Raw genomic sequence first — 26648 nt, forward strand, 5'->3', positions numbered from 1 at the left:
CACCTCATTTGGTGTTATCTCCTTAATACTATTTATGAGACCGAGGCCTCCCACAATCTGTACTGACCTATTGACAACTAAACGGACTTGGGAAAAAATATATACTGTAAGGTGTAAGCCCTAGATGTGTAGTATAGTGACTTGAGGTTTCATCAACCTAGTCCCCAAAAGGACCAGTTTTACCAGAGATGGATCAGACTCATTCTTTTATTTTTTTTCTTCAAAGGAAAGTTAAACATGTGACAACTTTAGATTTTAAAATTATGTACAATTCAGACATGCCTTCCAAATTATTAAGAAGAGAATTGTAAAATTAGATGCAAGCCAGAACACATGATGGCACTGTTTAACAACAAATACTATTTCTGTTCTTCTAATTGCTAACAAATGGATTTTAGAGGCAAAACATTACATTTATGGCCAGTCTGAAATATAAATGAAACAAAGATATTTAGGAACCCACTAAACAAATCAAAGAATCGTAATTTGCGTAATTCTACAAAAATAGGGATCTCTTGAAATTGCTGTTCCTTTTGCTTCATTTTGCTTTCTCTCTGAAGATCTACTTTATTCAGAAGCTGCAAATTTCTTCGAGCTCACTCCTGTTCCTAGTCCTCCACATCCTCCTCCTCTGTTCCTTTTGGAAATTATTTTCTTTTGAAAGTCCCTCAAGTTTATACAGGTAGTCCGCAACTTACAACTGTTTAGTGACCATTCAAAGATACACCGGCACTGAAAAATGTGACTTATGACTATTTTTCCACATTTACAACCAATGTAGCATCCCCATGGTCGCATGATTAAAATTCAGATGCTTTGGGAATTGGTCCATATTTATGACAGTTGCAATATCCCAAGAACATTGATCAGCATTTGTGATCACTTAACAACTGTGTTACTAACTTAACAAATGCAGTGATTGACTTAACAACTCTGGCAAAAAAGTCATAATATGAAGCAAACAAATGTGATCATAACTCAAGGACTACTTGTATCTCTAATTGAGGTAATGATTGTCAATTCTCCAAATTTAACTCATAAAAGTGAGTACATTACTCCTTTACGAAGGTACTGATTATGCATTTGTCAAGCGCATAAATTGAAAATATTTTTCCTTGCTAATTTTTAAATAAAATCAGAAGTCCCTATAAAATTTTGTTAATATTTCTTAATTTTTCAACAAAGTAATATTATTAATAATATAGTAGGCACTGAAATCTTTAGAGACTATGATCTATTTTTCTGGACATTTTAATAATTTCCTTTTCAAGAAAATACTCTTACGAAGAAACAAAGAAGACACACAGATTGATTTACCCTAAAGATAAGACTTTGCTAATAGAATTCTGCAGGTGACATCAACACACAGTTCCTAATGTATCAATTTGCATAAAGTAAATTATATTTTTAGCATGGATTTACATAACAGAATTTATTCAAATGAGTGTGATGTCACCTGTTATTTTAGTATACCAAATCTTCCCTGAAGTTTTGAATACTCACCGCAGAGAATTAGTATTACAGGTTTTTATACACATATTTCAATTTTCTCCAAATTATAGAAAACAATTAGATAGATATACAATGTATCTAAATCCTGTAGAATTATTAATCAAGGATAGAAATTAGGATGTAAGGAAGAACATTATATTAACATGTTTTAGCTCCTGTATAGCATTTATATCAGTCCCAGTTGATTTACAGTGTAAACTACCATCATATGAAAGATACACTATTGGTATTGTAGTCACTTTCAAGCAAATATATTTATTATAAACAAATTCATAGTCCACCTGCCCACTTCAGTTAATATACACGTTAATATAAATTATTTTATTAGAATTAGTGATTATTTACTCAAATGTTTATTTATGTTGAAAGTGAAGTCTTGTTAAACAAAAAGACTTGCCTTGAAATGACAAAAATGTAGGATCTACATATTTTCTATGTTTTTCCGAACTTAGCTCCCCAATCATTAAAGAACAGCAACAAAGTTAGTTATTTGCTCTCCCTGACACATTCCTTTCCATGCTTCCTATATGCAAATGGACCAGACCTTTGGCTTCTCATATCACAATTAAGTGAAAACCCTTTCAATCACCATGATGGCATCAAATTATGAAATAAAAAACCCCAAACTAATGAGGGAATTTGGACTTGTTACAGGTTTATTCCTGAGTCTCCTCGGTGGCTGATCTCTCAAGGAAGATTCAAAGAAGCTGAAGCTATTATTCGGAAGGCGGCAAAAATAAACAAGATTCCAGCTCCAGCAGTAATTTTAAATCCAGCGGATGTAAGTATTAGGAGTTGGTGAAATGTTTAAGGTACCTGGCTAGAAACCAAAAGTTTTAGTCCCACCTTAGGTGTAAAACCCAGCCTAGTTACTCTCTCTCCACCTTAGAAAGCAGGCAAGGACAAACCATTTGTCCAGGCAGTCACCAGTCAATAATTACTTAAAAACAAAGAATAAAAAAAATGTATATTCATATTTTTGCTGTACTTGCTGTAGCCCACTATTATAATAGTGATTGAGCTGGGTGATTTTGGACCAGTTACCGTCTCACAGCGCAGCCCACCTCACAAGATTGGAAAATAGGACAAGGACATATTATGTAAGATCACAGCTTTGAGTTTGTTATAAAGTAATAAAAGTGGGATAGAAAACTAATCAGATAGACAGAAGACAGGCAAATAGATAGCCTGTATCACTAGTCACGTTTAAAAAAAAAAATTGTACCATTAGTCACATTAAAAACAAACAAACTCTAAAGTAGAGCAAGTGATAGTTTGTATGCATCAGTACTTATATCTGAATTAATTATTACTTATTAGCAGTAAGAACCGTTAGTGATTCATGTGTGACAAAATCTTTAGAAGCACTAACAATTTTTCCTGGGGAACTTCACTATAAACCCAGTTATATGTGCAATAAACCACCAATGTGTCCTTGAAGAGAATAAGAGCAGACAATGTAGCATCAATGTCTGCTTGAAAATAATAAAGTATATAAATCTATCTAGCTCAGTAACACAGCCAAATCATCAACAAACCTTGGTTCTAAATACAATGTGGTGTCATGTTTTCTGCCTATGTTCTGCTTTTATTCCCCACAGCAGGCATTTTAATATATTTCAGAGGCAGCTTGGAGTTTGTTCCACTTTTGTTATTCTCCTTGTCAGCTACAATTTTATTCTCACCCAAATCACATCGGCAGGGTTTATCATTCAGCCATAAATTGTTATAGATTGTATTTCCGGCTTGGACAAGCATGCTGACCATTTTTATTAAAGGTTTCTACAGTCTTCTCGTTTGCCGGGGGGAGGGTGTCACATCCCTCCCCTTTTGAGCTGTAAGCCAATAATGAATCGCACATATCTGAACTTGATCAGGCCACCAACATAATTGTGAAATGGACATTGGAAAAATTGCATTTTCCCTACTTCCCAAATGTTTAACCATGGAAAATGTGTAGTCCATCTAATATACCATAGTTCATTTTCATCTTAGCCTTGAGAATAAATGATACAAGGGAATAAACTAGTAGCATGGCAGTGTATTTATATATATGTACAATATGTACATACGCACAAACATACACACTACTAATTTATTCCCTTGTATCATTTAGATTTTTTAAAAGGGCTCTGGCCACATGATATGTCGCAGTTTATTAAAAAGAAACTTGGGCATGGTAATGATTTTTGGAGTCAAATGGAACAAAGGTTGAGCAACCACTTCCAATATAATTATTTACCAGCTAATATATAAAGTTGTTGTTTTCTCTCCCCAATATTTATTCTTGGTTGTAGGTGGCGATAAAGCAGAAAGTGGTGCTATGAGAAAGTAAAGATAGGCAGTGCATTGGTTGGCTGTTGTATGTCTCTGTAGTTCAGTTTGCAAGAAGGTTTAACTCCATTTAACTTTGATAAGCCTCTTCTTCGAACCCAATCCAATCATCACTGTTAAAGTCAAGATTATAGTTGGAAACAGAAATGAACCCCTATAAAAGGCCACAAACTCAGTTTTTATAGTTAAAGAAAACTCTTGACTTTGTACTCGGAGGTCCTCTAATTTTACCAGAGACATGCAAAAAACAAAGAGTTTGTGCTTTTTAAAAAATATTATAACTTAGGGACACACTTATCACTGGCACTCCATAACCAAATTCCGGAATGGAAAATCTCAAGGAGAATGTTAATTCTGCTCTAAAAATGAAATCAAATAACTGTACCGCATTACATTGAGTATCTAGTCATCTCCACTTGTTGATTGCTCTGGTTTCATAGACATTGGCTGCCTTCTCTAAGGAGCTAATGACTTGCAGCTGCAGTCATTAATGAAGAAAAGAAGCTAATATGTCAGCTATTTTACTTTTAGTTTGTTATGCGCTTATTTTACGGATTATTATTATTATTATTATTATTATTATTAATTAAATTTGTATGCCGCCCCTCTCCGAGGACTCGGGGCGGCTCCAAAGTTTTCTCTGGGCAGTTTACAAACATACCTCTGATGGATAAAGCTATAGTAGTCCTGGTCTTATGACAATATTTGGGAATGGAACTTCAATTGCTAAATGAAGTGATCATTAAATGAGTTGTGCCCAATTTTTTGGCTTTTTTGGCTGTTATTAAGTGAGTCACATGAATTCAGCTTTCCCCAATGACTTTGTTTGCTGGAAGCCAACTGGGAAGATGGCTTAATACCCCTAAATACATGGTGGTTGCCAAACAGTCACATTTGGATCACATGACCATGGAGATGCAACTGTCATAAGAGCAAGGATCAGTCGCAAGTGCAAGAACCAAATATTTTTCAGGACCATCATTATGAATGGCCGTAAATCTAGGGCTATATTAGCTGTATCGTCCTAAGGAAACTATCCATAAAACTGGAAACCACATCAACATGTTCAGTATTTTACTTCATATCCAGCTGATTTTTATTATGGATCTCTTGCTGCGTGGATACGTGCCATGTGTTCATCAATAAACATAATTCATTTGGTCTCTTTTCCCAACAATCCTTGTTAGTTGATTGTTCCTAATTTAAGGTAATTCTCAAACATAGACTTTTTCATACGATAAAGAATTTTGAAAAATAATTCATTTTTCATCTGGTCTCCAAAACAGGTTAAAATCTGTGGGGGAATGAGAATGAAAAAACGTAAATGTCAAAATGAAAGCAATCAATCAATCAATCCATCTTCTTGATTTTCCTTTTCTTTGCCTTGTATGCTTCCCAGGACACTTATGTTTGTTTACTTGCTTGGTTTTGGAATGTTCCCTTTTTCCTTTCTTTTCCTCCTTAAGGTAGAAGATTTGAAAGCCAAGCAACATCAGGGTGTGTTTTTGGACTTGTTCAGATCACGAAACATTGCAATTATGACTTTTATGTCTCTTCTTTTATGGTAAGGTTCCAGCAGCAGGCTCATTAAATGCAGAGGCCCCATGATCTGGGTTTTTTTGTTCAGCACAAATTAGGCTGTTTGGGACGTTCCAATCCTTATTTGTCAAATGAGATTTTATTTTATATTTTTAATTGATCGATTTATGTCGCTTCCCTGCTTGGCATATTCAGCTGCCTTTAACATACGAATTGCCATTAAAATGTGCTGTAGATCAGAAAAGCGTGAATGTTTTTATAAATTTCTACACCTAGAGCACCTTTTATTAGATTATTTGCTGATGCATGTAAGTATGGAAGGATATTGGAATTGTGAGCAATGGAGTTTATGCAGTTAGAAGCATTTCAGTAACTACTGCGTCAGAACATTTTTGCCTACCTCTTTACCTTAATGTTTTCACCAGACAAAGCTAAACAACAGGATTAGATATAATAATAGACTAAACAATATCACACTATTATTATTTCCAGCCCTGCAGATATGATAGGAAAAAAATAATAATTTAACCAAACAATAAAAACTCAAGAAAAAAAGGAACTAATTTACGTTTAAGCACCAGAGATGTCTTAGCCCAGTCAATTCTTTGCAGTTTTCCTTTTAATAATTTTATATTATTGAAAATACAGAACTTTTTATCAGCAAAGGTAAAATGCAAGAATTGAAACCTGCTTATTTAAATAGCCATTGAACATTAGTTTTTAAAAGCTACTATTAATGCAAGCATCTTTGGCACCAGATAATAATGAACCTTGTCACTATTCTATAGGTTATCAGGAGATTCAGATACAAGCTATTGCATAGGATTAATTTATTGTGTAACACTTTCCACCATCATATACATTTTCTGAACAGAAAAATTTTTTAACTCTCAGTTCAATTAAATCTTTAGCGTCTCATATACTGAATTGGACAATTTGAGAGTCCCCGAGGAGCTTCTTGTCTTCCCATACGAGCAATCAGCATTTAAAATTAGATGGTTTCATTGGATAACTTGCCTCTAATAGGTACATACCATAAAACAGTCCTAAAGATACTTCAGGCCAACAGTCAGCTTTTCCCTGCTGTCATTAGAAGGACTGGGTTGTATTTCTTCTAGGGATATTATGAATTTAGCCCCATTTGATTAAGATATTTGTTTACATAATTATTGAAAAACAGAAAAGCAGCATCAGAACATACTACAAATATCCAGAGGTTGTATGTGTAATTTCCCAAAGCACATTTTGTTCCATTCCAATTTTTAAAAAATGCCATCTGAAATAATAAAATATGAAATAAGTCTGTTCTGCTATTGGGCTGATTATGGCTAATTTGCTAATTTCTCTCTTATCTCAGGATGTTTACGTCTATTGCTTATTTTGGCTTATCACTCAGCACCCCCAATCTGCATGGAGATGCCTACTTCAATTGTTTTCTATCAGCAGTCATTGAGGTCCCAGCCTATGTGATTGCTTGGCTCCTCCTGCGGGTCTTACCTCGACGTTATACAATAGCTGGCACCCTCTTCTTGGGAGGAGGAGTTATTTTGTTCATACAGTTAGTACCTTCAGGTAAGATGTGTCTGCGTGTTCATTCATTCATTTCGTGTCATTTGTACTGTAGTAATTGACAATACTTTATGAGGAGATGGAACAAATGTGTTCTGTCTTAGCCCTGACACCGAGCCCCAGTAATCAGATGCACACTAGAAATAACAAATAAAAGGATTTAATATATACAACAGTTTCAGACTTTTAAGAGTCTTTGAAAAGTCTTTTCAGAAAAAGAATTCAATTCTAGCAAAATCTTATCAGTTGGCAAGAGTCCCAGACAGAAGATAAACACAGCTATAATCAAGAGGTGAGGCAAGATTTCAGAAGCGTTGAAGTCAGAAGCTGAAACTCATTTGCAGCAGCGGTAGCAGCTTTCACGTATTCCGGTGGCGGCGGCTTTCCTGTAATACTGAAGCAGCGGCTTCTCACACGGTTTGGCAGTGGCTGGCTGCCATTGCAGCCACCAAAACATGAGAAAGCTGCAGAGAAACAGCTGAAACCATTCCTGCTCAAAGCCTGTAAGGAGTTGCTGCCGCTAGATGCCGCTGCCAAACTGCACAAGAAGCTGCCACCGCAAGACTATGAGAAGGCTGCTGCCGCTGACCGCCATCGCCACTGGACTATGGGAAAGCCACTGCTGACCACCAACACTGGACCACATAAGCTGCCGCCGGACTACGGGAAAGCCGCTGCCGCCGTGGTCTGGTGGCAGCCAGCGGCAACGGCTTCTCACAGCAGTCAGCAGTGGTGGTAGCAGCTTTCCCATAGTCTGGTGGTTGTGCCGCCGCCGTCGTTGTGGCTTCTCACATGGTCCAGTGGCTTTCCCATAGTCCACCAGCGGCTTCTCATGTGGTTTGGCAGCAGCACGGGAAAGTCACCACCGCCACTGGCTGAAACCTGCATCTGAGGAGCCGGCACCATCTCTGCTGCCTGAAGCAAACTGCCTGACAGGTTTAAAGACCAACTTCCAAATTTGAAGATCCCTGAGTTAAGGGTGCAAGAATCTTCAAACCTGGCAAGTTTAAGGCTTGTGGACTTCAACTCTCATTTCTGAGTTAGAATGACTGGAGGAGCAATTCTGGGAGTTGAAGTCAACTAGTCTTAAAGCAGTCAACTTTGAATTTTGTATAAAGTGTACATGGTTTTAAAAAGTATACATGGTTGTAAAAAGTATTCTGCTACACTGGTATTTTATTAAACAATATTTAATACTACAGTGATCCCTCGAGTTTCGCGATCTCGTTCTTCACGAAACGCTATATCGCGATTTTTCCACCCGATGACGTCATACGTCATCACCAAGAGTCACTTCTCTGTCTCTTTCTCTTTCTTTCCTGTCATTCTCTGCTTCAATCATTTTCTCATTTCTCTTCCTTCCTTTCTCATCTTTCTCTCTCTCTTTCTCTATCTTGCTTCTTCCTCTCTCACACTCTCTTCCTCCCTCTCTCATCTCTTTCTTTCCTTCTTTCTCTATCTCTTCCCCCTCTTGCTCTCGAGCGGCCGCCTAGCAGCTGATCTGCTCGGCAGCGCAGCACCAGCGAGGAGCCGAAGATCCGGGTTTCCCCACCCGGATCTTCGGCTCCTCGCTGGTCCCCAATTCCGCCAACATCAGGCTCTCCACACGCCCTTTCGCCGTAACACGAGAGCCTTCCGAAAACTCTTTCTGAGCGCCTCAGAGCAGCACCCCCACCCCTCTTTGATTCCCTCAACCCGCCCGGCCCCTCGCTCCCCTTTTCCACACTCCAACCGAGAGAGGAGTCCGCGCTGCTCCGGCTGCCGTGTCTCCTTCTCCCTCCTCCTCCTCTTCTTCCCCGCTCTTCCATCCTCCGCCGCCGAGGTCGCCAGGAAGGGAGAAGAAGAGTCAATGAACGGCGCCAGCCGCCGCCTCGGCCAACGCAAAGCGCGAGAGCCCAGACCCGGAGGCAACCCGCTCGCTGTCTGCGGCGCTTCGAGTTTCTCCTCCCGGAGGCGCGCTCGGCGCTCGCTGCAGCGGGGGAAGACCCAGGGAAGGTTCCTTCATCCGCTGCCCACAGAAAGGGGAAACCCGGATCTTCGGCTGCAGCGAGTGCTGAGCGCGCCTCCGGGAGGAGAAACTCGAAGCGCCGCAGACAGCGAGCGGGTTGCCTCCGGGTCTGGGCTCTCGCGCTTTGCGTTGGGCGAGGCGGCGGCTGGCGCCGTTCATTGACTCTTCTTCTCCCTTCCTGGCGACCTCGGCGGCGGAGGATGGAAGAGCGGGGAAGAAGAGGAGGAGGAGGGAGAAGGAGACACGGCAGCCGGAGCAGCGCGGACTCCTCTCTTGGTTGGAGTGTGGAAAAGGGGAGCGAGGGGCCGGGCGGGTTGAGGGAATCAAAGAGGGGTGGGGGTGCTGCTCTGAGGCGCTCGGAAAGAGTTTTCGGAAGGCTCTCGTGTTACGGTGAAAGGGCGTGTGGAGAGCCTGATGTCGGCGGAATTGGGGACCAGCGAGGAGCCGAAGATCCGGGTTTCCCCTTTCCGTGGGCAGCGGGGAAACCCGGATCTTCGGCTCCTCGCTGGTGCTACGCTGCCGAGCAGATCAGCTGCTAGGCGGACGAAGGAACCTTCCCTGGGTCTTCCCCCGCCGCCCACGCAAACTCCACCATCTGCGCATGCGCGGCCATGGAAAAAATGGCTCGCATGCGCAGATGGTGTTTTTACTTCCAGAACCCTACATTGCAAAAAATCGATTATCGCAAGGGGTCTGGGAATGGAACCCTCGCGATAATAGAGGGATCACTGTACACCATTTGGTTCAGAATACTTTTTTACTTGTTTTCCTCCTCTAAAATCTAGGTGTGTCTTATACTCCGAAAAATATGGTAATTACATTTGAATCTCTGAATGCAAAGGTTCTTAAACTTTGCAACTCTGCAGCTGCCCACTAAAGGCCAGTACAATCCAGTTCTAGTAGTAATAGCCTCTGATAGCTTGCTCTAGTACCCTAGTTCCCAATGTGGGGCCTATGCCCCATGGGTGGGAGGGCAATTTGATTTTTAATAGGGGCAATTGAAACCAAGTAAATGGCCTTTTAGACTTCCTCCACATGAGTAGGAGTTCACTTTTTGAATAGTAAGAATTATGGGGAGGGGGGCAATCAGGATTTTAAAAATGCTTAGGTGGGCATGGACAAAAAAAGGTTGGGAACCACTGCTCTAGTACCTTTTTTGTCATATGCAGCCAGGAAGACATAAGATGGTTATTTGTGATTGATCAAGTGATCTTTCACTCTTACACAGTCATCTTTGCATGCATAGCCACTTCTGTTCTGGAGATGTCTATTAGATTTTGTATCCGTTTCTGAGAATACATGGAATTATATGTATTGGGCCTTAAAGGAGACCTCACCTACAAAAAGATATTGACAAAATTGAACGGGTCCAAAGACGGGCTACAAGAATGGTGGAAGGTCTTAAGCATAAAACATATCAGGAAAGACTTAATGAACTCAATCTGTATAGTCTGGAGGACAGAAGGAAAAGGGGGGACATGATCGAAACATTTAAATATGTTAAAGGGTTAAATAAGGTTCAGGAGGGAAGTGTTTTTAATAGGAAAGTGAACACAAGAACAAGGGGACACAATCTGAAGTTAGTTGGGGGAAAGATCAAAAGCAACGTGAGAAAATATTATTTCACTGAAAGAGTAGTAGATCCTTGGAACAAACTTCCAGCAGTCGTGGTTGGTAAATCAACAGTAACTGAATTTAAACATGCCTGGGATAAACATATATCCATTGTAAGATAAACTGCAGGAAATAGTATAAGGGCAGACTAGATGGACCATGAGGTCTTTTTCTGCCGTCAGTTTTCTATGTTTCTATGTTAAAAGCATTCCTAAGGATGTTTCTCAGCTTTAGGTAAACAAAGGTAGTCATATAATAGATTCCACTTGATTTTTTTTAAAAAGCCATCCACAGAAGAGGCCTTCATCCTGCAATATATTGACAATGGCTAAAATGGTGATGACGATGATGAATTGACGTAAAAGTAGGACTTGTGCAAAGGTGCTAATAAAAGAAGCACTGAAGATTTGTTTTTCCTTAACTTCTTTCCACAGATCTCCACATTCTGTCTCTCATCTTAGTGATGCTGGGGAAATTTGGGGTCACATCAGCCTTCTCCATGCTTTATGTCTACACTGCAGAACTCTACCCAACGATAGTAAGAAACATGGCAGTCGGTTCCACTTCCATGTCATCCCGGGTGGGCAGCATTATTGCACCATACTTTGTTTTCCTGGGTAAGAAATTTATTATTTTAAATGTGCTCAAAATAAAATGTTCCTTAGTTTTTCCTTTGAGATGATGAACAAATACTCAGTAAGATTTTCTGTAGTCTCATTAATCCTGTGTTTATTTTGTAGTTTTAACTCACATTGTCTTTCAAAAACAGATATTCCATGCTGCTTCTAGAAGCAATAGCAATATCACTTAGACTTATATACTCCTTCATACTGCTTTACAGTCCCCTCTAAGCAGTTTACAGAGTCACCCTATTGCTCCCAACAATCTGGGTCTTCATTTTCAATCCACCTTGGAGGGATGGAAGGCTGAGTCAACCTTGAGCCTGGTGAGATTTGAACTGCCAAATTGTAGTCAGTCAGCAGTCAAAGATAGTTTGCAGTACTGCACTCTAACCGCTGTGCCACCGTGGCTCAGCACTTGATTCCTAGTTCTTTTCCAGTGGTGGATTAGAATTCATGACCAGTAGTTATTACCAGTAGTAGAAAAGTATTTGAGGATAGTAGTTAAAGGTATTAGGCTCAGAAAGGAGGAGTTCCAGTCCTTCTTTAGGCCCAAAGCCAGCCTGATGACCTTAGGCTAGTAACTCTCTCACCTTTAGGAAGCAGGCAGTAGCAAACAATTTCTAAAATATTGCCAAAGAATTAACACTGATTTAAAGTAAAGGCACAACAACAAAAACCCAAATTCTTAATAAAATACCAAGAAACCTACACAATAAAATCACATGACAAAAATAGCAAAACACTGCACATTGAATAGTGCAAAATAATATAATTTTAAAGTAAATATCATGAAAGGTTGCTGCTGTTAAGATTAAAAGGAATACATCCAGATAAAATCCAGGAGGAAAGAACAGGAATTGAATAGATAAAGTAAGTATTTAATTAATATTGTAACATTATATAATATGCCAACTTTTTATGTTTTACCAGGTGCCTATGGTAAATTTCTGCCTTACATCCTCATGGGTAGCCTAACGTTATTGATAGCTGTCCTCACCCTCTTCTTACCAGAAAGTTATGGGAAACCATTGCCAGAGACATTTGATGAGATGCAACAAATTAAAGGGTAACTTGATTTTACTGAAATTGAATCCCTTACTGTAATTTCATATAAAAGCATTGTGTATAGAAACAGATATGGAAAAAACTATTGGTAATTCATTCAAAAGATTTAGAGTTTCCAACTTCAAATTGGTATGCTAAAGAATGCCAGTGGACAGATAGTAACTGATTCAGAAGCATCAAGCAAAAATAAAAGATTACAGTTTTGAATGTTATGTTTAATGATCAAGATACTTTAAAAATAATTTTCTATTTATAAAAAGTGCTTCTGCTAAAAGATAACTAGATCAGCATTCTGACCATTATGAAATCAGAAGATTATAGGAACTGATGGAATATCTATTTAAATATTGTAAACAACAGAAGAAGAATCAGGAAATATTCTAATCAAACAATGTCACCCAATCTGGAAATTGACACATTGGTCTAATGGGTGGAAAGAGGTCATTCTACCAATAACAAGAAAAGCAAGTTTAATAAGAGTATACTATTACAAAACTATTGCAAAAAATATCCTTGATTTCACAAATTACCAAAACAGTGTTAAGGATTGTGCCATTATAGCCCAATTTAGAAAGAGAGTTGGCAGATGTTTAAGCTGCTTTTAGAAACATTATTATTACTCAGGCAATTGGATAATTGAGAATGCCAAAGAATACCAAAAAGAAGTCAATACGTGTTTCATTGATTATAAAAAGCCTTTTGATTATATAACTACATCAGGCTATGGAATGTCCTTAAGAAACTGGGAATCCTAGAACGTTTAGAATCACTGAAGTTGTTGCATAGGCAGCCAAATGAATCTACTAAAATAAACAAACTCATTGTCCTCATGAGAAATGTACACATAAGAAAGGAAACCAGGCTGTATGAAACATGGTGAAACAGGAGTAAATATACTTCTTATTTATTCAAACTTACGTGGAATATATATTGAGAGCCGGCTGGTAGAAGGTTAATGTGATTTTAAAACTGGAGGAATATATGTGAACCTGTGCTGATGACAGGACTCTGATAAATGAAAATCAAATTAATGTAACTTCTAATAATGAAAATAAAGATGCATAATGAAAAAATTGATCTATGATTAAATATAAGGCAGATCAAACTATTGACAACAGATGCCATAGAATAGATTCAGCTGGTAACAGCAAGGGAACCAACACTCGAAAAAATACATCACAAGCCAGTACTTGATAGAAATAGAAAAGTATCTTGGAGAAGATATTTAGATGTTATGATATGTATATATTGAAAAAGTTCAAAAATGTGTAGATAATGTTTCCCTCCCACCCCCATGATATTATATGGAAGTAAAAGGTTTGCTCTGAAGAAACAGTATATAAAGAGCATTGAACATTGAAAATTTTGAATTTTTAAGTTTGGGAACATTCCTGAAGATATCATTGATAACAAAGAAAAAGTTATCATACAGATAGATTTTGCTTAACAAACATTCATTCAGCGACCATTTGAAATTGTGATAGTGTCGACCTGTGCCTGATTATGGCTGTTGTACTACTCCCATGGTTACGTGCTCAGAGCCTTGGCTGACCCTATGATCATGCTACAACTTCCCCATTCCCTCCCTCCCCGTTTATGACCTTTGGCTGCCCTGCAAAACAACATTCATTGACAGCAGCACTGGGGCTAGGCTTGAAATAGAGGCTTGAGGCTTTTAGCAGGGTCAAAACAGTTTTTCATGGCCATCCCTTGCCTGGACTTTTCATGGAGAAGGGAATGCAGAGTTTACAGAATGAAACTTCCATTTTAGCACCCATTCTTGCAAGGCCAAAGTATATTATTCATTCATTTTAGTGGAAATAATTTCCTACTATCTGTCTTTGGGACTGATCTAATTAATTACAGCCACTCCTTCCTTAATAAGTTCACATCTATACCAAAGGACATTTTGATAAGACAGCATTAGTCTTATCAGTAACAAAACTAATTGTTTGCTGTCGTCATTTCTAACGTACACAATTTCCTATTTGTTTTTAGGTTAAGCAAAAGAAAAAATCTCTACAAGGTAGAGAATTCAGAGCAAAATGAACTGAGCATCAAGAATATGACATCATTTTGATCATCTCCATTGAATGGAGGAGTTTGTTGTTAAACGTATTTCTAAAGATATATGAAAGTCAATAACACTATTAGAGAGACTTCCCCTAATGATCCTGCAGTTTTCAAAACACTGATGTACCAAATATGTGGAATTGTGTTAAACTGCTCTGTTGGCACAAGTTATTTTTATCAGTAACTATTTCTATTCCTTGGTTTGGGATTTGCATTTTTGTGAAGTCTTGAATATTTTCATCTCTTCTTGAGGTGCAGATATTATTTTATTGTTATATGTGTATTTATACTTGATATAACATTTTAGTTTTAGTGTTTCTTGAACTCCAAACACAATTTTTAAGTATTCCAAAGTCTGGATTAAGAACTATAATGTTACGCTTAAGAAAATAAATGGCAGAGGTTTTTTGTGGATAGGGCTATATCTTCTGAGGCTCACTTGTAAAATATTTCAAGGAAAATAATTGACTATAATAAAATGTAACTTTAAACTTTAAAAATATATTTTTAAAACTGACGCACATGTTTTAAAATTAGTTTATATATTATAAATAAATTATAACCATATTTTCCTCTGTCAACCAGAAAATAGCTCTAAAAATCTAAAATTTAAAATCAACTATCATTGGCTTCTATGTTTTAGGAAATTTGCCTGCCAAAGAAAGAACAATGTACACAATATGTAGACAGGTTTTCTCTGCACTTTACATTCTAGTTATTTATATGATCAATTAATTCACTGGCCCCAAATATAGTTCTTTATTTTCTCCAGTGAGAAATATAAATCAGGTGTTATGTTGGATGTAAGTGAGCCTGCCAGAATAAATTGTTTTATGAATGTAAGAATTAAAGATGACCGTGCATGAGCTTATCAGCAAATCCATTGCTGAGAAAGTCATATGATGAGATAGTGATTTAAATCAAGTATTCAGACAATTGGGTCTTTATGTATAAATCACAATTTGTTGCTCATTTAATACTGAAATCCTTTATCTTTTGTCAACAAAATCATATGCCTACATTTATTTCTTGTTTGAAAAAGTTTAAAATGCCATTTAATGAAAATGTAAACTTCTGTAATTCAGATTTTGCCTGCATCATGGGAGGAAACTGGCAAATACAGTGGTACCTCTACTTAAGAACTTAATTCATTCCATGTCCGGATTCTTAAGTAGAAAAGTTAGGAATCAACGTAAAAGCAAATAATGTGTGGGATAATGCATTAGGAAAGAAATAAAAGCTCGGAATTTGGGTGGGAGGAGGAGAAGGAAGAAGAGGAGGAGTCGCTGCCGAAGGAAGAAGGTGAGGTGAGGGGAATCAAAAAAATCCAAAACTTTAAGGCTTAAAAAAAAGAGAGAGAGAGAGACTGAGGCAGCGAGGAGGTGCACACGCCCCCCATATACTACGCCAGAGAGAGAAATCCAGGGGGAACAGCAGGAAACTGGCCGGGCGTTCGTGCCGCTCTCAAATTTCCTGGGAAATTTTTCTGGGCTCAGGTTCCTAAGTAGAAAATGATTCTTAAGAAGAGGCAAAAAAAATCTTGAACACGTGGTTCTTATCTAGAAAAGTTCTTAAGTAGAGGTGTTCTTAGGTAGAGGTACCCCTGTATATTAAATTTAATTCATTAAAAAGTATGCAACCCACTTATCTTAAATGTCAGAATCATAACTGTAGCAAAATTGCATAATATGCTTTGTTTTTATACAATTAATCTGAACACAGCATGTCCAGAACACTTTGTTTTATTACCTTAGACGAACCTTCTCCAATGTGATCCCAAGAAAATGCTGACTATTTATGAGAAAGATGAAGTTTATATTCTAATACATCTGATGGACAAGACTATCTTGGACATTATCTTTGATGGTTCTGTGAAGGCTGCTTTAAATTTTACTTAGCAAAAGTTTTAAATATGGGAAAGGAAGTCTTTATGAAAGAAGCTTTTTCTAACCACTCCTTTGAAAACTAAAGATTAATATCTTCATATTCTGTATGGAGCATCTGTATTTACCTTGAAAGAGAATGGCAAAAGGGCAAAGCAGTATTTAAATCAAACCCTGGCTTTGAAATAACAAATTCAGGACTAGTAATTCTTGTTCCTTGTAAGAGAACACTTTGCCTTATGAATCCGGTGCAGTGATGCTGACATTATATTAATGTATGCTATGTTCATTTCTTTTTCAATTTTTTATGGTTCTGGTACAAAATATTTCCATAGTGTTTAACACAACTCTTCTAATATTCAAGTTACTTGTAAAATTGCCAGGTTCTGAATTGCAAGCTATTGCTGTGGATCCACAGTGTTTTCTCAGGTTTTTACCTATGGCAAACAGGCAGAATTCTGAAACACCACTTAGGGGGGAAGAAACGTTCGTGCTCATGACTTTCTCAACAAAAATTTGTCAGATAAAATTGTTTAATAGTGTATTGTAATCTGGCAATATATTATGTATAAATATGTATAAATATTTTAAACAAAATAATGGATTCTTATACAGTTTTATCCTGTTGTAATTGTAACTGTTTCTTAAGACAATATTTGTGGTACTTTTTTTGGAGAATCTAGTTTTGCTAGAGTTTTTTCATTGTATAAGAGTCTCTTGATTTTTAGTTCAACACTGTCCAGTTTAGAAAGCTGCACTTTCTAGAAGATTGTGACTTTGCAATTGATTTTAAAATTTTGGAGGGATCCCTTTTCAAGACTATTACAGTATTACATGACCTAGTACAAGTTGTAAAGTCGTTTTAGCCTCCTGGTATATCCTTAAATTCTTATAATATAGCTGTTTTCATCTAATGAGGTCCAATTTAGTAATTGAAGAAAGTCTGCTGAAGAAAGCAACAATTATATTTCTTTTTGCTTTTTGTTGCTCGGTAGGCAAACATTTATAACTTCCGGGCATGGATTTTTGACATATTGCAGTATTGACCCTATAATTACTACATCAAAATATTTGCCAATATAGACTTCTCAGGGATTTTTCAGATAATGATTGCAATCTTCCGAAGACAGGAAATGGAAGGAGGACCATTTGGAATGGAGGAAGTCAAGTCATTGTCACATTTTAGTCCTTCCTTTACTCTATTTTTTTTCTGTAAAACAATTGTGGTGCTAGCCAAAGTTTTAATTATGTCTCCTGGAAGGCAGTATGCACAATTTTGTTTCATTCAGGGAAAGACATTCACCAGTCATGCAAGTAGGGAATCAATACTTCAATACAACTCCATTTTTCTTTTGCTACTGCCTTGAAAGACATTAAAAAGGAAGGAATCTGGTTCTATTAAGTTGCAATAAAAGGCTACAAGTTATAAATCAGGTTGAACAAATTTCATTTAATTGTTAATTTTGTAAAGTGCCTTGTAATCATGTTTGGTGTTCCTTATTAAAAAAAAAGACAAGTTTCTCAACCAAAGTATCTCTTTTAGATATGTTTTGGATTGCACTTATACTGTATCTGACAATGTACTGAATATTGCTTGGAATCAGGTTCTCCAACTGAAAGAACTGGTTTTGTGATTAGAAGGGAGAAGGAAGTGCAATGGTCTTTCTACTAGAGGATCCTCAAAGCAGACCGAAACAAAGGTATAGGGCAGAGTGGCACTCCTATTTTACAAATTTATGTTCTACGTTGGACTCTTCGCCATTCATTTGGATTGTGCCAATTTGTATAAAGTTTATGGAATCTGTCATGTATCACCCTGTAACAGTATCTCTTTATTTTCTTCAATGCGAGTAAAACAAACAAAATGTTCCAAACTTAATACTGAGTTGTTTTCTGTGCTTGAAGAGTTAAAAAAGGTATATTATGTGTTTGATAATATAAAAAAATACCATTTCCTTCAGATACTGATGGTATTGTCCTTATTTAGTACGAAGGACTAACAAATCAATATAAAACATGAATATATATTGTAAGATGGAGGTTAGAAAACAAATGAAATTTAGCCTGAGAGAGTTGGTGCTGACTTAGTATTAAATAACACAGATATATCAATAAATGTGAAAGAATTACTTATGACTATTATGAGAGTGTTACAATCAATACTACATTATAATTTCAAATTTGGGATAGAATATCTTAAACAAGTAATAACAAAATAAATCAGCCATGATATCCCAAAAGCAGACAAAATACTTTGAACAATTATCAAAACTATTAAATATTTTTGGTTCACATCATTACTTTTCAAGATCAAAATAATGCATACAGGTACATTAGTTAGTCTGATAGTTATTATCATGTGATAAATGTGGCAAATTATCAAGTGACATTCCAGAAGACTAATTTGGTTAGTCTGTTGCACTACATAATGATTAAAAAATGTGCATTTTTAAAGATTTACCAATTTATACTTTGCACAAATTTATCAAAACTGCAATCCCTAAATCAAAACTATTAGAGGACTGGGTCTCTTTAAATCAGCAGGTTGATCTATGTTTCAAATAAAGATGTACAATACATTACTGAATGTGGAAGCATTTCATACTCAATATTTCTCTTGAGCTAAAAACAGGTATCAAGATGGAAAAATACCACTTCAAGACTAAAACTTACAGAATAGTTGAAATTCATCTATTTTGAATTTTGTGCTTCAAAATGTAGGCAACTATCCCCAATAATAAATTTAAATATTTATTTATTTATTGGATTTCTTTTTTTTAAAGACATAACTTTTGAAAGGATTTCTATACCACCTCTCTGAATACTCGGGGTGGCTTACAACGTATAATAAAAGCAATTAACTAATAATTAATTAGATAAATAAATAGCTAAATATGTAACCTAAATCCCTAATGTTTTAAAAATAAATCGTACACAGACCTCAGCCACACATAACATTCATCGACCAGGGGCCTAAGATCTAATTGCCCAAGCCTGGCAACATAAAAGTCTTAAGATTTATAGAAGGTGAGGAGGGTGGGGGGCAGTGCGAATCTCAAGGGAGCTGATTCCAGAGGGCCGGGCCCCCCACAGAGAAGGCTCTTCCCCTTGGCCCCACCAAGCAACATTGTATGGTTGATGAGACCTGGAGAAGGCCCACTGTGGTACCTAACCGGTCGCTGAGATTCATATGGCAGAAGGCAGTCCTACAAGTAATCTGGCCCGATGCCACGTAGGGCTTTATAGGTCATTACCAATACTTTGAATTGTGTCCGGAAACCAATTGGCAACCAATACAGTCCACAGAGTGTTGGAGAAACATGGGCATGTCTAGGAAGGCCCATGACTGCTTGCGCAGCTGCATTTTGCATGATTTGAAGTTTCCGAACACTTCCAAGGTAGCCCCATGTAGAGAGCATTGCAGTAGTCAAATCTCGAGGTGATAAGGGCATGAGGAACTGTGAGTAGAGACTCCCTGTCCAAATAGGACTGCAATTGGTGCATCAGGAGAATCTGTGCAAATGCCCCCCTCACCACAGTCAAAAGTCGATGGTCCAAAATCAGCTGTGGATCAAGGAGGACGCCCAAGTTGCAGACCTGTGGAGGAGTCAAAAATTCCCCTGAGTAATGGACGGACAGATGGAAGTGTCCGTGGGAGGCAGAACCCATAGCCACTCTGTCTTTTCAAGCCTGTTAGCACCCATCCAGACCCTAACAGCCTCCAGACATCGACACATTACTCCCACTGCTTCACTGAGAGGACACGGGGAGAAGATGTATAGCTGAGTATCATCAGCATTCTGATGGTAACTCACCCCGTGTTCTCGGATGATCTCACCCAGCGGTTTCATGTAGATATTAAACAGCAGGGGGGAGACACCACCTTCTCGACAAGCTTCCCCATAAATGGAAGGTTGGAGATCAGACAATAGTTATTGAATACAGCTTATACATTCATGAACAAATAATTGGAAATAAATTGTTCTTTTTTTCTTAATTTCCAAAAACCTTCACAAAGTTAATATTTCAAAATATCTTCTGCTTGGAAAGATAAACTTTGAATTATAGTTTTGGAGACAATTATGAGGGCCCGTTGCTGTGCTCAAAATGATAAGCAGGTTTGGACCTAGTTAATTTTAGGTTAAGAGAGACCACTTTCAAATTTCATCCCTGAGGAGTAGAAATGCGTGTCTGCAAACAGATTTTACATTTCTACTTATATACCAAGATAACATATTTTGAACATTTCTCTCTAACAATTTATTAAACAAATTTTCAAATCGAATCTCCAAGTTAGCTAGTTGTAAGGTGTTGGTTTAGAAATACAACTGCAGCTTCTGGTCTTCTGAATGTTGCCTTAAGTGAAGTAAATGTGTACTCACAAGTCCATCTGTTTCCTATCCTAGCAAACATGCAATAAGTCAGTGCTGGCAAACCTTTTTTGGCCCTGGTGCCAAAAGAGTCCATGCAATAGCATGTGCGCACATGTGATAGCGTGCACACACATGCTCACACTGGTAATGCAGTGCCCTTCCCTGGTGCAGGAGCACAACCCCCATGCATGCACACAACACAAACGCACCCACACTGCCTCTTCTGCGCATGCACACAGGCCTCACTGAAGCCTCCTAGATGCTGCCTGGCTTTTGTGTCATTGCGCCCATGAGCGGTGGCACCACCACGTGATTTGACATCGGCACAGCCGCAAATAGTAGGATGCCAGCTGCACTACTATAAAACTCGTAGCGGTGATGACTTTCATGCACGCAATGCCACAAGAAGCCTTGCGGGGCCCTGCTCCAAGAAGCTGTGGCGGCAACGCAACGAGTCTCACAAAAACTTATTTTTGGTGGAGTTTGGATAGAGAAAGAAAGACTTCTGCTTTTGTTGCATGCACCCAAAACTTTGCAAAAGGCAGAAAGGTGAAATGCCAAACTCAACCCGTACCTATACCCAGTGAATTTTTTTTTTACCAATTTTTTTACTATCACACTGAGCGTGGCTATGCAGGAAGCCCTGTATTTTCTTTCAACATCTTTTACTGCAAATTGGGTGCTCTAGGGTGGAGCTCCATTTTTGCTACCCCCACTGTGTTCCACCTTATCCGGGCAGCAGCCCAACCCTGCTTATACCTCATGTATGGGCAGGGGTGGGGAGTGTTGGATTCAGAGGGTCCTTACCTTTGCAAGGTGCTCAGCCTGCTAGGACTGAACCAGGACCTTCCGGAGGAGATGGCTATTAAAGTACAGACAGAGCATGTTCGAATGAACTAAACTTTTATTAGAAAAAGTAGAAAAATAAAGTTTGTCTGAAGAGACATAAAATGGACATCTACATTGCTAATGAATGTAATGCGTAATGGAGATTCTCTGAAGCTAGAGACCTTCTTCCTGCAAGGAGGAGGATGTGAGCAAAGCAGTTACATCACAAAGGAGGAGCTACATTAATAAACAGAGTTAACTATCTAACTACTGGATGTTTCTCAATGTCTTTGGAGGCTGTCAACCACAGCGTGACACCCCTTCTTTGTCAGTCATCAGAGACATAAGGGACATCAGGACATCAAGGCATCAGTTCACTTAAGGCACATTTTGTTGGTGAGGTATTCATGTTGATCAGCTGGCAACGGCTTATTCAGCAAGTCAGCGATCTGCTCAGTAGTAGGTACATACTTAAGTTTTACGAATCCTTCTTTCACCTTCTCTCTGGTATTTTGATACCGGATGTGAATGTGCCGTGAACGAGCTCCAACAAATTCAGCTTCAGCAATATATGTGACTGAAATGTTATCCTCCATAATAACAATTGGTTTCTTTGGACTTTCCCAAATACTATCAATGAGATTAAAAAGAGAGGTTAACTCATTACAGCAATCAGAAACACATGCATATTCAGACTCAGTTGAAGAGCAAGAAATAAACTTCTGCTGCCTAACTTTCCAAAAGAAAGGACAACCATTTAAAAACAGTATATAACCAGAAGTACTTTTTCGTGTTTCTGTGTCACTTGCCCAGTCAGCATCTGCATAACAAATCACTTCAGGGTACTCAACATGATTCGGCTCGAGGTACAACTTCTTGTCCTTTGTGAGCTTCATGTATCTCAACAGTCTCTTTATGCAAGACCAGTGAAACGTGGTTGCGTTGCCAACGTATCTGGACAGTAGATTCACACTCAGCGAAATGTCAGGTCTTGTCCAACTGCTGATGTACAATAGCGATCCAATCACTGACCGGTACAGTGTTTTGTTGTCAAAATCAGGATACTCTTCTCGGGTTAACCTGTAAAAATCAGTCTGCATAGGAGAATGACAAGTTTTCGCATCAGACATGTTACAATTCTGCAAGAGCTGGTCAACCTTACTTTCTTGTGAAAGAGAGAACCCCTTCTCAGTTTTCTCAAACTGAACACCTAGATAATCATTAATATGCCCTAGGCTTTTTAAGGTGAAATGTTTCTCAAGACCCTTAGCAAAAGTTTTACTGGTGCTTTCATTTGGACCTATGTAAACAATATCATCAACATAAACAAGAACAATTTCATAAGTCTTACCTTGCCCTTTTGTGAACACGCATTCATCAGGGATGGACTTAATAAAGCCCATTGAATTTAGCTTTTGGGATAATAACTTGTACCACATAAGGGCACTCTGTTTGAGGCCGTATAAAGACTTGCTCAGAGACCAGACTTCACCTTCTCGGTCCTGGAACCCGGGAGCACCCTTGTAGATCTCTTCATTCAGATCAGCGTTCAAATAGGCAGTCTCTACATCAAACTGAAAAACCTCTAAGTCCAAAGCAATAGCAGTGATTAGGGCAATCTTGACACTCTCATTTTTGACTGTGGGTGAATATGTGTCAGTGTAGTCATCCGGATAAACTTGAGAGAATCCTTGAGCTACAAGTCTAGCTTTATACAGTTTTCCTTCATTAGGTTTCTGTTTGAGCTTATACACCCAGCGTGTGCCAATGACTTTCTTCTTGTTGGGAGGCTCCACCTGTTGGAACACCTTAAGTTTCTTTAGGCAGTCCAGTTCGCGTTCCATAGCCTCATACCATTTTTCTTGTTCAGATTCAGGCAAAAGTTTGATCTGGTGAAAATGATCAGGTGGAAGTGTAAGATTATTACACATGAAAAGAAAAGGAGATTCAGATACTTGCTGTGCAAATCTCTTTGGAGGAGTTCCTTTAGTGGTTCTCTTTGAACGTCTTGGAACGCTGGTCCATCCTTCATCATCATCTCCGCCTTCAAGTTCATCGTCAGGGATTTCAGCGTCAGCAAAGCTGGCTGCCAGCCGCCAGCCCGATGTCCGTACATGCTAGGGGGGAGCAATCCGCCGGCCACCCCACCAGCCCAATGTCCGTACGTGCCGGGGGGGGAATCTGCCGGCACTGCCGCCAGCCCGATGTCCATCCATGTGGGGGGAGGCGCGAATCCGCCAGCCACGCCGCCAGCCTGATGTTCGTCCGTGCGGGGGGTGTGTGTGAATCCACCGGCCATGCCACCAACTCGATGACAAAGAGGGAATGAAAGAGGGAGAGAAAGAAAGAGAGAGATATAAAGGATAGAGAGAAAGAGGGAATGAAGGAGGGAGAGAAAGAGAGATGTATAAAGGATAGAGAGGGAGGGAGAGAAAGGAAAGAGAGAGAAAAGGAGGGAGAGATAGAGGGAATGAAGAAGGAAGAGAAACAAAGAAAGAGTGAGAGATATAAAGGATAGAAAGAGGGAGGGAGGGAGAGAAAGCGAGGGAGGGAGAGGAGGGAGAGAAAGAAAGAGAGAGATATAAATGATAGAGAGAAAGAGGGAGGAAGAGAAAGGAAAGAGAGAAAAGGAGGGCGAGAAAGAGGGAATGGAGGAAGAGAAAGAAAGAAAGAGTGAGAGATATAAAGGATAGAGAGAAAGAGGGAGGGAGAGAAAGGAAAGAGAGAAAAGGAGGGAGAGAAAGAGGGAATGAAGGAGGAAGAGAAAGAAAGAAAGAAAGAGTGAGAGCTATAAAGGATAGAGAGAAAGGGAGGGAGGGAAAGACAAAGAGGGAATAAAGGAGGGAGAGAAAGAAAGAGTGACAGATAGAAAGGATAGAGAGAAAGAGGGAGGGAGAGAAAGGGAGGGAGAAAAAGAGGGAATGATGGAGGGAGAAAGAGACATATATAAAGGATAGAGAGGAAGAGGGAGGGAGAGAACGGAAAGAGAAAGGGAGGGAGAGAAAGGAAAGAGATGAGAGAGGAAGGAGGAGAGAGAAAGGAGGGGGAGCGAATTATGGATGTCAGAACTCGCGTACGCCTGATAGTGTGCGCTCACACTTTATTTATTTATTTATTTAGACTTCTATGCCGCCCAGTCCCAAAAGGACTGCTGCTCAGACACTATACCTTTCCGCCCACACCGGGAAAAAATTAGAGGGAACACTGGGTATCGCCACACCTTCCTTAGGAAAATAAACTGAAGTATCATTACTATGTATACTGGACCAATTTGTGTCTTCCTCAAATTTGGCTGAATTAGAAATATAGACTCTGTGATGAGAGTCAGCAAATTTGTGGTACTTGGAGACTTCATCAAAGCCGATGAATCTCATTCTTTCTGACACAGGACCTCCTTTCCTTCTTTGTTCAAGTGGAATGTTAACAGTGGCATAACAACCAAAAATGTAGATGTTTTGAACATCAGGCTTCTTGGCATGAAGCAAGTAATAAGGAGTGTCTTGTATGACGCTACTCCATGTTCTGTTAACAATGTAATTAGCATACCTTACTGCTTTGCCCCAGTATGAAAAGTCCAAGCCTGCATCCTCAAGGAGACAACGAAACATCGTCTGCAAGATCCTGTTCCTCCGTTCACAAATACCGTTGTGTTGGGGAGTCGCAGGTGCTGAGGTCTGCTGGCGGATTCCATTCCTGGCCATCCATCCTTGGAACTGTTGCGACATGAATTCGCCTCCACGGTCACTTTGAATTCGCTTGATCCAGACGTCGTGTTGGGTGAGTATCTCTGCAGCAAAGTCTTTAAAGACCTCAAACGCCTCTGATTTTTGTTTTAAAAGAAAAACATAGCCAAATCGTGAGTAACTGTCAACTACAGTTAAGAAATACTTACGTTTACCAACAGTAGGCCGAAATGGACCGACAACGTCGGTGTGGACCAATTCAAAAATGCGTGAACACAATCGAACAGCGACCTTAGGTATTGGTGAATTTTTGGACTTGGCTGTGTTACAAATTTTACAGTCTAAGTAAACTTGGCAAGTCCCATCAATTTTGAAACCATCAACATATTCAGACATCTTTGCTAAGACGGGGTAAGAAGCATGCCCCAAGCGACGATGCTATCTGTGGACACACCTGGAATGAAAAGATTTGTTTGTTAATATATGTTTAACATTTGTAACAGTATTAGGAACCTCAGGGATTTCATTGGCTTTAGAAGCCTCTGAACTAGTAGTTGCACCAGGTTTTCTCTCTGGACCTGTGCTTTCGCCCATTGGAACGCTTATACTTACACCACCTTTAATTGGAGGTTTAGGTTTTAAATAAAAAACACCTTTAATGGGAATGGTAGTAGCAAGACGTTTGCCATCCTTGATGATGTTAGTGTCATAGTTCATAGTTTATTACAACCTTCAATTCTTCTCTCAGGCAATAACCACTAAGAATGTTGTTCTTGGCAATTGGAACGTAGAAAACATTTGAGATAAGGGAGTCCAGTTCTTTGACGAAGACTTTTCCTTTTCCTTCCACTTTGGAGTGTAGGTCCCCAAATCCAATCAATTCCTTGACATCTGTCTGGTGTGGCTCAGTGAAGGATTCCTTCTGGTACGCGATGTGCACCGCTGCTCCGCTGTCTAGGGTCCATAACTCGCGTATGTCGTAGAGTGGACTCTTCTCAGGAACAGTGTTGCGGAAGATGGTACTAACGTAAGTAGCTTTCTCATCTTTGGAGTCTTTGGGAGTTGTCTTTGCAGCTCCAGAACTCTTTCCCTAGGATCCTTTCTTCTGTGCCCCCTTTGCTTGAGTTGGATATGGTGGAGGGTCAGATGTGCCAGAGTGGACACTTTGCAAATCAGCAGACTTGTGAGTGTCATCCTTCTTAGGTTGTTTCTGGCGTGGGTACTTTGGAGTACTGGTTTTCTGTTGACCGCTCTTTGCCAAGTTAGGTTTGAATGCTGCTGACATAGGCCTAAGGCTAGTGTGCAGCAATTCTGCTTCTTCAGTTAGCATGTTACAGAGTCTTTGTGTGGTCTTTTGGGCCAATGGAAGTATACTAAACTTGTAAATGACTTCCCTCCATTCGGGACCAAGGGAAGATATGATAGCAGCAGTGACTTGATTATCGTCATAGCGATATCCTCTCTCCTCTAAATCTTTGTGCATGGTTAGCATCTTGGATAAGTGTGGAGCGAGTTCATTCCCAGTTGGAAGTTTAGTATTGTTA

At 39.0% G+C, this 26648-nt stretch overlaps 1 protein-coding gene across 1 annotated transcript in view; it reads left to right on the forward strand.

Annotated features, from left to right (window-relative positions):
- The window catches only part of SLC22A4 (solute carrier family 22 member 4), a 93024-nt gene extending 74930 nt beyond the window's left edge, over positions 1–18094 (forward strand). The window contains exons 5-10 of the mRNA XM_070739299.1: positions 2167–2293; positions 5313–5410; positions 6743–6957; positions 11011–11193; positions 12130–12265; positions 14263–18094. Of these exons, the coding sequence (XP_070595400.1) occupies positions 2167–2293; positions 5313–5410; positions 6743–6957; positions 11011–11193; positions 12130–12265; positions 14263–14344 (841 nt within the window). The 3' untranslated portion in view covers positions 14345–18094. The remainder of the gene's footprint in view (positions 1–2166; positions 2294–5312; positions 5411–6742; positions 6958–11010; positions 11194–12129; positions 12266–14262) is intronic.
- Positions 18095–26648: the final 8554 nt, after the last annotated feature.

The sequence above is a fragment of the Erythrolamprus reginae genome, chromosome 2 (genome assembly GCF_031021105.1).
Source record: "Erythrolamprus reginae isolate rEryReg1 chromosome 2, rEryReg1.hap1, whole genome shotgun sequence".
In the NCBI taxonomy this organism is placed as follows: Eukaryota; Metazoa; Chordata; class Lepidosauria; order Squamata; family Dipsadidae; genus Erythrolamprus; species Erythrolamprus reginae.